The sequence below is a fragment of the Schistocerca gregaria genome, chromosome 4 (assembly GCF_023897955.1).
Source record: "Schistocerca gregaria isolate iqSchGreg1 chromosome 4, iqSchGreg1.2, whole genome shotgun sequence".
In the NCBI taxonomy this organism is placed as follows: domain Eukaryota; kingdom Metazoa; phylum Arthropoda; class Insecta; order Orthoptera; family Acrididae; genus Schistocerca; species Schistocerca gregaria.
The window spans coordinates 767,990,858-768,005,213 of NC_064923.1; the positions used below are offsets into that span (position 1 = coordinate 767,990,858).

The 14,356-nt window shown below is 43.8% G+C and overlaps 1 protein-coding gene across 1 annotated transcript in view; it reads right to left on the reverse strand.

Annotated features, from left to right (window-relative positions):
• Window positions 1-3,544: 3,544 nt before the first annotated feature.
• Window positions 3,545-14,356, reverse strand: part of LOC126266822 (probable cytochrome P450 4aa1) — a 221,698-nt gene continuing 210,886 nt past the window's right edge. Inside the window, exons 11-12 of the mRNA XM_049971373.1 lie at window positions 9,002-9,181; window positions 3,545-5,279 (exon numbers count right to left, since the gene is read on the reverse strand). Coding sequence (XP_049827330.1) covers window positions 5,092-5,279; window positions 9,002-9,181 — 368 coding nt within the window. The 3' untranslated portion in view covers window positions 3,545-5,091. The remainder of the gene's footprint in view (window positions 5,280-9,001; window positions 9,182-14,356) is intronic.

The window sequence follows — 14,356 nt, forward strand, 5'->3', positions numbered from 1 at the left end:
GGATTTAAGGATATATACTTTATCCTTATCACGAAACTAGCGAGTATTTCAAGCAATGTTTCTACTAAATCTCAGATTTCAGTTGGCAAATGTAATGTAAAATACTATGGTTTTTTAAAGTTTGATCCTGATTTTCCACTTTGAGCAATATTAATGTGGCATTTTTCCCTGATTGTTTTTGTCGCTGTTCGATATTATTGTCTCAGTTATTTTGCTTTTGATTTCGATTTTCGTTTTTTAGTTTTCGATACAAACATAATATCATTGGTATAAGAACAGAATTTATTCCTGTCAATAACTCGCTGAATATTATGACTTAATCACAAGAATGATCTAATTTTAGATTGTTGAATTAAAATACATTGTATATATATTAACATAACAAAGTTGTGTATATAGCATATACTGTAATGAGCATATTTTGCCTACGCTTTGTATGTACTTTCATTGCTACTAATCGTTTAGAGTTTTGTAAAAACGTTAATGAACTCTTTAAGTAGTTTTTTGTTTTCTTCATTCTGTATTTTTTTTTTCCTTTCTCTGCTAATGTTACTTATCTTGCATTGTAATGACCTTGTGTGTGCAGATGCAATGTAATGTGTTGTGCAAGACCAATATTTTGACACATTGTGTAACATTATTGCCATGTATGTATGAAATTTCGTTGTAATTTTAGGAGCTTCGCCCGATAGGGAAATTAACATATGGTGCAAACACTGTAAACGGAGAGGCGGTTGAGGAGCAGTTATATTCATGGAGGGACGAGAGCTTGTGCTAATGTAGTGGTAGTGTATGCAGAATTAAGTTGTGGGAAGTTCGTTAATTGCTGCTTTATCAGTGGTTGAAGGAGAAGTTCTGCGAGAAAGTTTGGTCTGTGAAGTTGTAAGACGAAAAATGTCGTTACAGAAAGAAGAAAATAGGAGAAAGGAAAGAGAGAAGGTTGAAGGAAAGAAAACTACTGAATGCTTATAACAGACGACACCACGAAGGGTTACGATATATAAGGGTCACAGAACTCTTCACAGATATCAGAAATAAAGTTATGAAAATTCATTTATATTACAACACATTATGAACACTGTAGTAAAATGCATGTACGTGTTATATGCCAATGGATTGAGTTTGGAGCTTGCCTTGTATCTAATTCTGTGTGATGTCTGAGCTTCTAAGCAATTTAATTTTCTAATGTGCAAATAAACGTGCGGACTAGACGATAAAGTTAATACTCAACCAGCAATCCACTGCAGTTCCTGAAAATCGATGTTCATAATATTAAATTAATACGGTTTGTCCGTCCCTTTTTGAAATATGGAAGGTTTGTCTTATGGTGTATCTTGACAGTATAACGCCTCATAGCAGGCGCAACGAGCTTTATAAAATTTTCAATGTTATATTCATGAAATATCCATCGCTGTGTTAATGCCAGGTCAGCGATCAACGACACAGCAGATCGTCTGTACCAGAGATATTGCAACAGTCGTCCGTCTCAGGTATGAAACTGCAGAACGTGTATCTCTGCAATCGCATTGCGGATTCTCACCCTACATTTAATTGAAAACTACCATCGACAAATATTATTAAAGTAACAACTCCAATTAAAATGACATCTTTACTACCAAAGAATAGTTCTATGTCAGAACTTCATGTATTTTTCACATAACAAAGTGTGGTCATATAACGGTTTATTCCGAGGACACTTGTTTTCTATTACTTTGTTACTTCGTGGTCATTCCAAAGCTGAAATTTAACTAACGAAATTTTGCTGACACTGTAGATAAAGTTCAAACAATTTTTGCTCTATTGACACTGTGGACCCACGCTGTTAAATATAGTGCTTGGGAAGCAATTAGGTTTTTATAATCAGTTAACAACGACTTGAAGTCGAAACTATTTACATCCATGTTATTTAAACCCATGTCATCACATGTTCCTTACTCTTGCCATTTACATTATACCAATCAAAGATCTTTTCCTTATTTGCTGACTGCTCTGCTTAATAACTGAAGTTTCCTGGCAAGGACATTCTGAATTCTAAGAGATCTAAATTACTAACAGTATGAAGCCAGTACGTATCAAATTTGTGAAAGATATTTTCCGTTCAAAAAAGTTGTGCTCCCTAGTCAATATCAAACAGTAACCCAAAGTAATTTATTGCTGCAGCAGCACTTGATAAATAATATTTGTGGGTATTTTATTTAATTATTTGTTTGTTTCAGTTATGTATGTTTGTTTTGCATGTGACTGAAGTGTGCATGTGTTCCACATCTGTGTTTTTTCAGAAATAGACGCTGTCTACCAGGTAATATCACATACATTTTAGTTCAGGATAGAAGCAGTCAGCTCAGGATTGCATTAAATGGACAGGTGCGTAACGTTTTAATCACAACAGATTATCGGTTCTTGTAGTGAATGTTTTTCTACAGAACCTTTACATGATACGTGCAGTAAGTCTTAAGCGAACAGGAGTGATAATCAGATTCACTTATGGTAAAGATGCTTACCATTTCGGCATCAAAGTAATGTGTAAGAAAAAATTCAATGAATATGAAGATCAAATGTTTTATTTGAGTCGTCTCAAGTTTATGTTTTAGGTTACTATACATTTCCAAACTCACAGAATCAGACATATCAAAAATGGCAATTTTTAAATCTTTCCTACTCTTGGATAAATTTTGAGTGGACACATGTGTTCATATTGTTTCCTTCCAATGGGTATAAAATCAGAAATACAAAAACCATAGAAACCTTAGATATAATCCATAGATGTAAAATCATATTCCACAACTCAGGTAGCTCAACACATTTGAATTTCACATTTAATGTAGTTTTTTTGGTGTTTCACCTCCAGGTTTCTTTTCGATTGTGGCTATGACAATGGAGCAATGCTGTAAAGAGGTCTATAGTGGAGGGGAGATGATAGAGACATGGAGGCAACATCATGCCTCGGGTTGTCGCTAAATATCACACAGTAGTCAAAAGCATTTTTATCCTAGTGCAGGAGTATTGTGTCGTAGGTTAGTGCATCGTGCAAGTTTTTTTTACCTTTAATACTACAATCTACTGTTCTTCTATACCTACACTGGTGTTCCTAACAAGGAACACCATACAACTCGGTACGCAAAAGAAGTTACTGTTTTGTTGCATATTCCTCAGGCGAATGTAACATGCTTTTCTCTTTCTCCTTTCTATTTCTGTCCTTCAGTACAAGCAATAATAAACGGAAGCCTCACTGACTGTCGTACAAAAGCATCTCAAAAAGTTTGAAATACGTTTGTAGCGTTTCTTTGTAAGGAAACAAACAAAAATTCTATTGTATGCCACTTTTTGGATGAAATCTTGTATACTTACAGGACTCATTCATATTCAGTATAGTTTGTATTTTTATGTTCCTCGTTCTCAGCACAATGAGACTGGTTACTTCAGTTCTCTTGAAGAATAAATTAATTGTTAGCAGAAGTAAACCTTTTTTGCAGCAACAGTTTCAATGCAACATCCATGACGGTCGAACAGAGGAGGTTCGGAAACAGTAATTATGAGTCACACATGGTAGAGAGTATAAAATATATTTGGCCATATTTGTAAGATTTTCACATAGTTATACGTTTTTCATACATAAGGCTTTGGATATTAGAGTGTTACAGTGAATGAGGCTAAAATAGATAAACCTTTGAACAGCAACGCATTGAATCGAATACACAGATTTGTCGATATCCGCCGAGAGGACACTCTGAAATATGACTCTTAAGCGCTACTGTCCAAAGCAGGTCACATACAGTTTAAGTATATAATAATTTGTCCTATGTGACTAATAAATTAACCGATAAATGATGAAAAATCTTCATTAGATAAATAGTCTAATTTCATATCAATGACTATTACATTTAAAGAATGACAATAATAAGATCATAAATTATGATAATGAAGCAAAACTGCTGGAATACATTGTGGTATAAAAATTAAAAGAAATGAGCAATGGTACCCTCCACGAGTATACTCATGGAGTATAACGATTCTGTTCACACAGAAGACACGAAGGTTGCCTTCTGTAGAGTTCTTTTACAGTATTTGGTGACACTTACTCTGGACGAAGGATGTATGACATTCAAAATCCTCCTTAAAAGAAGCAAACTGTTCCCGCTACACGAAGACAGCAATAAACTTGTCTTTGACATTCTAGTGAATTTTGAGGAACATGTTTATAAGCCTGAGAAAGGATCAGAGATGGGCATATTTCTCAGAAGTACGCTGAGAATGAAAACGTTCCCACGCTAGTGGACCTATACTGAGCTTATAAAACGCCTATTCTGAAGTAAAAAATAGGTCTGCAGATGACTTCTAAGTGACTGTGTTTGTTGGTAGTTTACGTAAATAATCAGGTTACTGCGCAAAGCAACGCGAAATGTACTGCATTAGAACAACTTTTATTGTAGTTTTTAAATATCATGTGTTTATTCCTTTACAAATGGCGTGCATTCGCTGAAGACATAATTCTCGTAGCTTTGCTTGTTGATCCACGTAAACTGTAAATATCAGCTACGAAAAATTTCGTACTGAATGTCAGCACACGAGTGCAGCTGAGTCTTATCTTGCCCCAGTTTGACTTCTGCAGCTGACTGCACCTCTCGACTGTGCAGTCTTAATGAGAGGTTGTAGACTGTGAGTCCAGTTCACAGAACGCAAACAGAAAAGTGTAGCTCATCGTACGGTAGTATTACTTCACTAGATGGACAGCACATCCTCAAATGCAAAGTGCACAGCGGCAAACTAAAACTCAGTAAACATTGGTTCTTTGCAGAGAGATGTGTGCCCTCAGTGCACGAGGTCCACCATCAGGGTGAGAAGAGTAACGCGGTTTAAAGTCTTAAAGCGTATCACTTGGGCCGGAGAGTTGGTCCGCCCTCGCAGTGTGTCCCCAGACTCTGGTCGCAGACAGAACGCAGGCGGTCGTTTGTACCGCGGGAAAGCGGCCACCCCGCTGTTTAAGGGGCGCCGCCCTGCCGCGCTGTGCAGAGCAGAGCTGAGGGCGCCCCAGCGCAACGCGGGGAGCCGCGCGGTGCCTGGCGGAGGGTGTTGCGCTCGGCCGCCCGCCCGCTAGCTGGCGGCGGCGGAGGCAGAGGCCGGCGTCCTGGGCGACAGGTGGACCCAGATGCCGCCGCGCGCGCGGATCGTGATGCGGTAGGCCAGTCGCAGCGTCTCCCGGCCCTTGGCAGGCTCCAGCCGGAAGTGGCGCAGCAGCGTCGACATCACCACCTTCATCTCCATCATGGCGAACTTGTAGCCTGCGGGGCACACAGAGGATCGACTCGTTCAGTATCAGTCTGTGGTCTGAAGGTTCTTACAAAATAACGAGAAGACAATGTTTTGCTCTACTGTAATACGACACCGAGGGTAAATAATCCAGCATGGAAAATGTCGGGGCATGTGCTGATATAGCTGCAGTATATCTCCGAAAGTAATCCAACACATGCTCAAATATCGTGCAGGAATGGAGCTGCGTGACGTCTTCGAGAAACTTTGACATTTCGAGTGGTGCACACCTTGTCATTTTGAAGACACAAATGCGACGAGGCAGCGAAGTACGAGGAAACTTAGAACCTCGTTATGTGTAGCATATGCCAAAAGATCACACACGTACACACACACACACACACACATACACAAACACACACACACACATACACACACACACACACACACAAACTGGTTAACACTAGCAGCACCACACAACCAAAGATTGAAATAAGACATTGCATACCACCAGCTGTACCATCAAAACTGTATCCCTCTACCGGTTTTGGTGCACAAACCCATCAACACTGGAGGGACAGCCGGACATTGGTGATATAAAAAAAAAAAAGAAAGGTCAAATGGCTCTGAGCACTATGGGACTTGACGTCTGAGGTCATCAGTCCCCTAGAAATTAGAACTACTTAAACAAAACTAACTTAAGGACATCACACACATCCACGCCCGAGGCAGAATTCGTACCTGCGACCGTAGCGGTCGTGTGGTTCCAGACTGTAGCGCCTAGAATCGCTCGGCTACTCCGGCCGGCGGTGATTTACACGTACGTAGCACTACAAATGGAACCTCACTATAAACTTGCCTCTGTCTTGCTGGCACAATATTTGCTAATTATTACAGCAATCTATGTGAGAAAATTACGAATTTGAAATATGGTCACTAATCTCCAGACTTTCCTCCTTGATGATGGTTTTGTGAACGGAAACCAGTAGAGGAACTGTGCTGGCATAAGCTATCGCCAGCATACCAGGCAGCAAAGAGGCTGCAAGAAGGTAGAGGTCAAAGAAAGACTCGCAAGAAACGCGCATCCAACGCCCTTTCGGCCGCCAGTATTTATGTCACCACCGCGGACCGGAGAGGCCAATCTACAACAGTCAGTCATCCATTGAGTCTTCGAGACATCGGTCGCAGCCTAGTCGTAGACAGTCGCAGGCAGCACACAGCGACCAGAGTAGTGCGCCAAGTGCGACTTGCACTTCACCAGTAGTGAGGCTAACGTGGACTATCACAGAAAGCTCGTACCACAATACCTGGACTATGTTAAGTGACTTTCTGTTCTTATGAATAAAGAGCCCTGTTAATAAAGGTGTGCAGTTGTACAATAGAATGAGGTTACTGGCCACCAACAACATCCTCTCCTTACTTCCCGTGGTGCAAGCCTACAGTGACAATTCGATGACACAAAAGGAATAAAGTTGTGTTGTTACAGCTGGCGATTTTGCATCATTTCAAGTACTACAAAGCCGTAGACTGTTGCTTTAAGAAAGTTATGGCAGCCAAAGGTGACCAGAGTCAGATATCGACAGTCACTGTCAACAAGCAACGGGTGATGTAGCATCCCCCAACTTTGTCCCTCTGTTGTTTCGCCAGGGAGAGAGGAGCCCACGCAGCCTTTAATCAGAAACCTCGATCTCCTACTCGACAGCTGACGCCGTCGTGTGGTATACAACACGCTTGTAAGGCTTTGAATCCTGATTTCTCGAGAAACCTTCAGAAGCGCATTGAACGATAGCAACATTTGTTGCAGCTCAAGTATTTACTACGCTCCTGCGAAATATGAGCAAAATCCTTGCGCTCTATAGTGTATGCTTCTCCTGTAAGACGCTACAATTACCAGAAACCGCGACATCAACATCATCACGACGCACAGATTTATCACCTCTATCAGATTGTAGCTCACAGATTTTCCCAGACAATTTACACTGAAGTTGGCGAGTCCAAGGTAGTCATTACATCAATCCCATACCAAAGAACATTTTATAAATACAGACAATTACATTTAGGTCGCAGATTCTAACATCTGATGACATTAAAAATCGAATGACCCCAAACGCGTGTCAGCTAAACGCGTATTAAGTAAGTACATAAACATAATACGCAAATCTCTCCCATAAAATCAATACTGTGCGGTCCTGAAACTACCAGTCTGCTGTCGAAGGACTGACTTGACAATAGTTCTGTGATTACCAGGAGTCATCTTTGTTAAAACTCCCAATATAGTGATGGCCGTTAGGAAAAGCAGTTTAATCATTGTTGGTGGTGGACGTGCTTTTGGAGGAAATGGTTTATCTCAGTGTCTTCGAGTTTCACTACGTGGAAAGGACAGCACTCAGGCTAAAAGGGTCCTCGTCCCCGTCACAAAGACGTAACAGGGGTAAGTCAGTACAGCTACTCTGTAGGTATGGAGGTCTGGCACTGTGGGCTACGTTTTTAACCTTGGAGACACATTCTCCAGGTTATGAAACAGCTGTGGACTCAGAGCTCTGCCTCACCCACTGGGTTCACACACTCGTTTGCTTTAATTCATGTGACTCGTCAATATCGGCGCAGCAGTCTCCACGGTGGTAGATAGATGCACGTTCTGACCTCCACTACAGTGGCGACGTACTTCCGAGAGTCCAGGCTTACTACTGGTTGCGCCCTGAAGGCGGCATATGACATCGACAGACGCTGCAGTGGAGACCACGCAAGCCTGAGGTAGAAGCTGCAACTCACTGACCTCCTATGTAGCGTTGATGCGCTGGTAAGCACTGTGGCCAATGCTACCACTAGCAACAAATCTGTTGTCCCATTCTCCCCCTCTATGGTTTCCCCCAATAGTATTTAAAATTCGATCGATTTTCTTTCTTACCTAGCGATCGCAGTTAATTGGTCAAGTGTCACTTGGGGGTTCCGTTTCTAACATCCTGCGTGGTTCTGTAAGCCAACTGTTCTATCTCTTCGATATATTTTCTGTTCAAATAATTTCACCTCGGTGACAGAATATTTCCACTCACAGTGCGGTGTTGTGGGTTAGTGGCTCCGGTTACGGGAGAACTGCCTGAACTTTCATTTGTATTGAAGAATATGTCCACGTGCTTAGATGTTGTGGCTGCGTGCTTGCTTCCCATGGACTGGGCTCGGGTTTGATTCCCGGGTGGGTTGGAGCTTTTCCCCGCACTTGGACTGGGGGTTGTGTTGTTCTCATGATCATTTCATCATCATCGGCCGCAATTCGTCCAATGTGGCGCCGACTGAAATAAGACTTGCACTTGGCGGCCAAACCCGAATAGAACCTCCAGGCCAACAATGCCATACGATCATTTCATATCGTTTGATTTCATTGAAGAATGTCTCACACACGTTAAAACTCAACAACCTGCTTTTTGCCGGAACGTCCCATCTGTCCCAATAGATGCATACAGCATTTTTCGGTCGAAATGCCTGCAGTGAGACAACATATCCGATGCTGCCACTGTCATGGTTGCAGGAGAATTTGTGTAGGGGGTACAGAATCATCTGTGCGACGCGAAGAAAGCAACAGTTGGGGAAACACTGCAGCCAAGATTTACAATACGCGCTGATACAAATGAAACGAAAGGTACGGCAGCTTAAAAAGCTGTCAAGGCGAGACTGGCGAGCAGCATTTTCTCGTAGGCTACCTTAGTGAGGCGCTGGCACGTTCCAGTAGGAGCAGGGCTGAGGCAGGGCGACTTACCTATGCAGTTGCGCGGGCCCGCGCTGAACGGGATGTAGCTGTAGGGATGGCGGCGCGAGCAATTGTCCGCCGTGAAGCGGTCCGGGTCGAAGGCCTCCGGGTCGGGGAAGACGTGCTCCAGGCGGTGCATCGCGTACGGCGCCAGCAGCACGTCCGTGCCGGCGGGCAGGGTGTGCTTGCCTGCCGCAACACACCAACACACTGTGGTCAGGAAGCAGGTGGTTGTGGGAAGTGCTGCGACCGAAGGAGTTCGCAGGGAGGAGGGGTCGGATTGGGAAGCTGGTCAGATTGACGTACTTTCTACGAGATGAACTGGATTGTCAAAATGCGGCTGTTTGCTGATGATGCTGTGGTGTACGGGAAGGTGTCATCGTTGAGTGAATGTAGGGGGATACAAGATGACTTGGACAGAATTTGTGATTGGTGTGAAGAATGGCAGCAAACTCTAAATATAGATAATTATAAATTAATGCAGATGAATAGGGAAAAAATCCCGTAATGTTTGAATACTCCATTAGTAGTGTAGCGCTTGACACAGTCACGTCCATTAAATATTTGAGCGTAACATTGCAGAGCGATATGATGTGGGACAAGCATGTAATGGCAGTTGTGGGGAAGGCGGACAGTCGTCTTCGGTTCATTCGTAGAATTTTGGGAAGATGTGGTTCATCTGTAAAGGAGGCCGCTTATAAAACACTAATACGACCTATTCTTCAGTACTGTTCGAGCGTTTTGGATCCCTATCAGGTCGGATTGAGGGAAGACATAGAAGCAATTCAGAGACGGGCTGCTAGATTTGTTATTGGTAGGTTTGATCATTACGCGAGTGTTACGGAAATGCTTCAGGAACTCGGGTGGGAGTCTCTAGAGTAAAGGAGGCGTTCTTTTCGTGAATCGCTACTGGGGAAATTTAGAGAACCAGCTTTTGAGGCTGACTGCAGAACAATTTTGCTGCCGCCAACTTATATTTCGCGGAAAGACCACAAAGATAAGAGAGATTAGGGCTCGTACAGAGGTATATAGGCTGTCATTTTTCCCTCGTTCTGTTTGGGAGTGGAACAGGAAGAGAAGATGCTAGTTGTGGGACGAGGTACCAAAAATGGCTCTGAGCTCTATGCGACTTAACATCTGTGGTTATCATTCCCCTAGAACGTAGAACTATTTTGAACCCAACTAACCTAAGGACATCACACACATCCATGCCCGAGGCAGGATTCGAACCTGCGACCTTAGCGGTCACGCGGTTACGAGGTACTCTCCGCCACGCACCGTATGGTGGATTGCGGAGTATGTATGTAGATGTAGATGTAGGAAATGATGATACAGGTCCGTTCTAGCGAAAGACGGACTAGAACCCTCGTAGACTTCCGCAGTATCGACGGATGCCAAGAGAAATGGACCCACACCCTTAATTTCGAATCAGTGGCGTATGTGCAGCAATACTATATTGAAGAGCGTTTCAGTGTGGGATCAGGTGACATGCCGTGTTCTTCCTAAAAAACTAGTTTATTATTAGCATATATAGTACGACACGTTTATGAAGCTTCCAAATTTTCAGCCCAATTTCGGAGAAAAGAGTCTCGAAAATAGCAGAAACTGTACACAATAACAAGTTATCTGTTAATACAGTATTCTTGTCAACAGCTTGCCTGAGGCCTAGCCTGAGTTACCTTTCAACTTGACTGGTAGCAAAAAGTCTTTAGCCATTCACATGATGATATCAGCTGCCTGTGACGGGTCTTGTCAACTTTCATGAGCCAAAGGGTACAGGAAGTTGAGAAGAGAAGACAGAGACCCTCAATTAAGATAAAAGCGAGAATTGCTCAGAAAGTAATGCACCGGATTTTTTTTTCTCAGCCGAAAACTGTGTTACGAATGAGAAACGGTACGTATGTGCTATCTGAAGTCTCCTGAGGGAGCGCGACAAGTTTCCTTCACTTCCGACAGACAGCATAGCTGTAGGGCAGTTTCAAAATGGCGTCTATAGGTAATGCACGTTAGAAGCAATGTGCCGTCATTGAATTTCACACTGCAGAGAAAGAAACCGTCGAGAATATTCGCAAACGCTTATGCAAAGTCTATGGAGCCAGCGCTGTCGACAGAAGCACAGTTAGTCGCTGGGAACGAAGAATAAGGTCATCAGAAGGCGGTTCGGCTGAGCTCCATGGTTTGCAGCGGTCGGGGAGACCATCCACGGCTCTCACACCTGATAGCCCTGACCTAGCCCCCTCGCACTTCCACTTGTTTGGGCCACTAAAGGATGCGTTCGTGGAAGACATCTTGAGGACGATGAGGAGCTGATTCACACAGTGAAACACTGGCTCCGCTACCAGGACAAGGATTGGTACCTACAGGTCATACACGCCATTGTTTGGCGCTGGAAGAAGGCCATAGAACGGGATGGAGATTACGTGAAAAAGTATTTGTATATACACTCCTGGAAATGAAAAAAGAACACATTGACACCGGTGTGTCAGACCCACCATACTTGCTCCGGACACTGCGAGAGGGCTGTACAAGCGATGATCACATGCACGGCACAGCGGACACACCAGGAACCGCGGTGTTGGCCGTCGAATGGCGCTAGCTGCGCAGCATTTGTGCACCGCCGCTGTCAGTGTCAGCCGGTTTGCCGTGGCATATGGAGCTCCATCGCAGTCTTTAACACTGGTAGCATGCCGCGACAGCGTGCACGTGAACCGTATGTGCAGTTGACGGACTTTGAGCGAGGGCGTATAGTGGGCATGCGGGAGGCCGGGTGGACGTACCGCCGAATTGCTCAACACGTAGGGCGTGAGGTCTCCACAGTACATCGATGTTGTCGCCAGTGGTCGGCGGAAGGTGCACGTGCCCGTCGACCTGGGACCGGACCGCAGCGACGCACGGATGCACGCCAAGACCGTAGGATCATACGCACTGCCGTAGGGGACCGCACCGCCACTTCCCAGCAAAATAGGGACACTGTTGCTCCTGGGGTATCGGCGAGGACCATTTGCAACCGTCTCCAAGAAGCTGGGCTATGGTCCCGCACACCGTTAGGCCGTCTTCCGCTCACGCCCCAACATCGTGCAGCCCGCCTCCAGTGGTGTCGCGACAGGCGTGAATGGAGGGACGAATGGAGACGTGTCGTCTTCAGCGATGAGAGTCGCTTCTGCCTTGGTGCCAATGATGGTCGTATGCGTGTTTGGCGCCGTGCAGGTGAGCGCCACAATCAGGACTGCATACGACCGAGGCACACAGGGCCAACACCCGGCATCATGGTGTGGGGAGCGATCTCCTACACTGGCCGTACACCTCTGGTGATCGTCTAGGGGACACTGAATAGTGCACGGTACATCCAAACCGTCATCGAACCCATCGTTCTACCATTCCTAGACCGGCAAGGGAACTTGCTGTTCCAACAGGACAATGCACGTCCGCATGTATCCCGTGCCACCCAACGTGCTCTAGAAGGTGTAAGTCAACTACCCTGGCCAGCAAGATCTCCGGATCTGTCCCCCATTGAGCATGTTTGGGACTGGATGAAGCGTCGTCTCACGCGGTCTGCACGTCCAGCACGAACGCTGGTCCAACTGAGGCGCCAGGTGGAAATGGCATGGCAAGCCGTTCCACAGGACTACATCCAGCATCTCTACGATCGTCTCCATGGGAGAATAGCAGCCTACATTGCTGCGAAAGGTGGATATACACTGTACTAGTGCCGACATTGTGCATGCTCTGTTGCCTGTGTCTATGTGCCTGTGGTTCTGTCAGTGTGATCATGTGATGTATCTAACCCCAGGAATGTGTCAATAAAGTTTCCCCTTCCTGGGACAATGAATTCACGGTGTTCTTATTTCAATTTCCAGGAGTGTATAAAACACTATTCTTTCGTCTGTGTTATTCTGATTATGTCCAATAATGAATTGACGAAGACAATAAATGTCGTGCATTACTTTCTGGGCAACCCGAGTAAGACAAAGACTTTCCTACCTCTAACATGGGACGGAACAGCATTATTATCCACTTCAACCGTTCGTACACTAACGGTTGTAGCGTGAAGTAAAATAGTGATAATGCTGACGGCACATCTAGAGTGTATATGGTGTAAATCATGACGGTATGATAGTTATTAGAACTCATGCTCATACAATTCTTAAACCAGTTACAGGATGCATCTACTTCACAAATTTTTAGACGATTTCTCTTCAAACGATCCGTTTCGCTGAACTACAATCTCTTGTAATTCGCGCTAAAAGCATAAAATAAACATTGATGTACACAAAGTAGAGTAGAACTCTTTTTTTTAATATTCAACCAATTAATGTAAATTATTTTATTTATCTTATACAAAAACTTAATAGTATACGTAATATAAGTAACAAATTAGTTATTTATATGAGCAATGACACATATACAAAATTCAGTATTTAAACTAATTTGTAGGATGAAAAAATTACGCTGTTGCATTTCATTTAATTTAAGACCTTTCTCTGAGTGCTCGTTTCTAAAGTGGACATGGCAGCTGTTGGGAAAATGACTTTCTTGACAGTGGCACGGTTCATGCACGTTTAATATATTGTTTGTGTTTGTGTTTCTGCCATTTCAAAGCAGGAAGTGGAGCCGGTGTGGGTGTATGAAATAAACCTATCACTATGGACGGACGAAGAAAATGATGGGCCCTGCCGCTTGTGTTGTCTTAGCTCTTTAAGAAGGAATATATTAATGATAAGGTTTGATAATAAAAGCCTGTTGATCTCATCGGAATTGAAATTAGCTTATGCGACATGATGTCCATAACAAAAAGTATCATCCCGATAGTACATCGCATGCAAGACGATAGGGCGCCCTTTTCTGGAGTACTGCAATCAGCGATGCACCGTACAGTGGCTTGACGAGTATATATAAAAGTAGATGTACAGCGTGGTTATGATTAAACTTTCGCTACTTCAGAGAAACCCCATGATAAACTAGTGATCGCAGGACAACTAAACTTTGTGGAAAAGCTCGTAAGGACACCCGGAGAAGAAATAACGAATACACCTTTTGGAGAAACACATTTAAGTTCCACGTGAGAGCGCGACATTTGTAAATTGCGTACCATGTTTACGTTACACGTTACCAATGTTGCTCAATTTCACGACCATCAAAGACGTCGAAGAGGGCCTGGATACTATTTCACTGTTTTTCACAGTACTCGTCCAGCGGTGGACCATAGAATGTTCAGCTGTTCTGAAACAGCTCGTGAAATGCTCGAAGATAGCACACTGCAACCAGCGTTTTCGAAGTAACTTCTTGAAATATCAGTGGCGTAGTTGGTGGTAGGCTTCTCCCAGGAGCAATTCTCAAATGTCCAGATAATTCCAACTTCCAAAC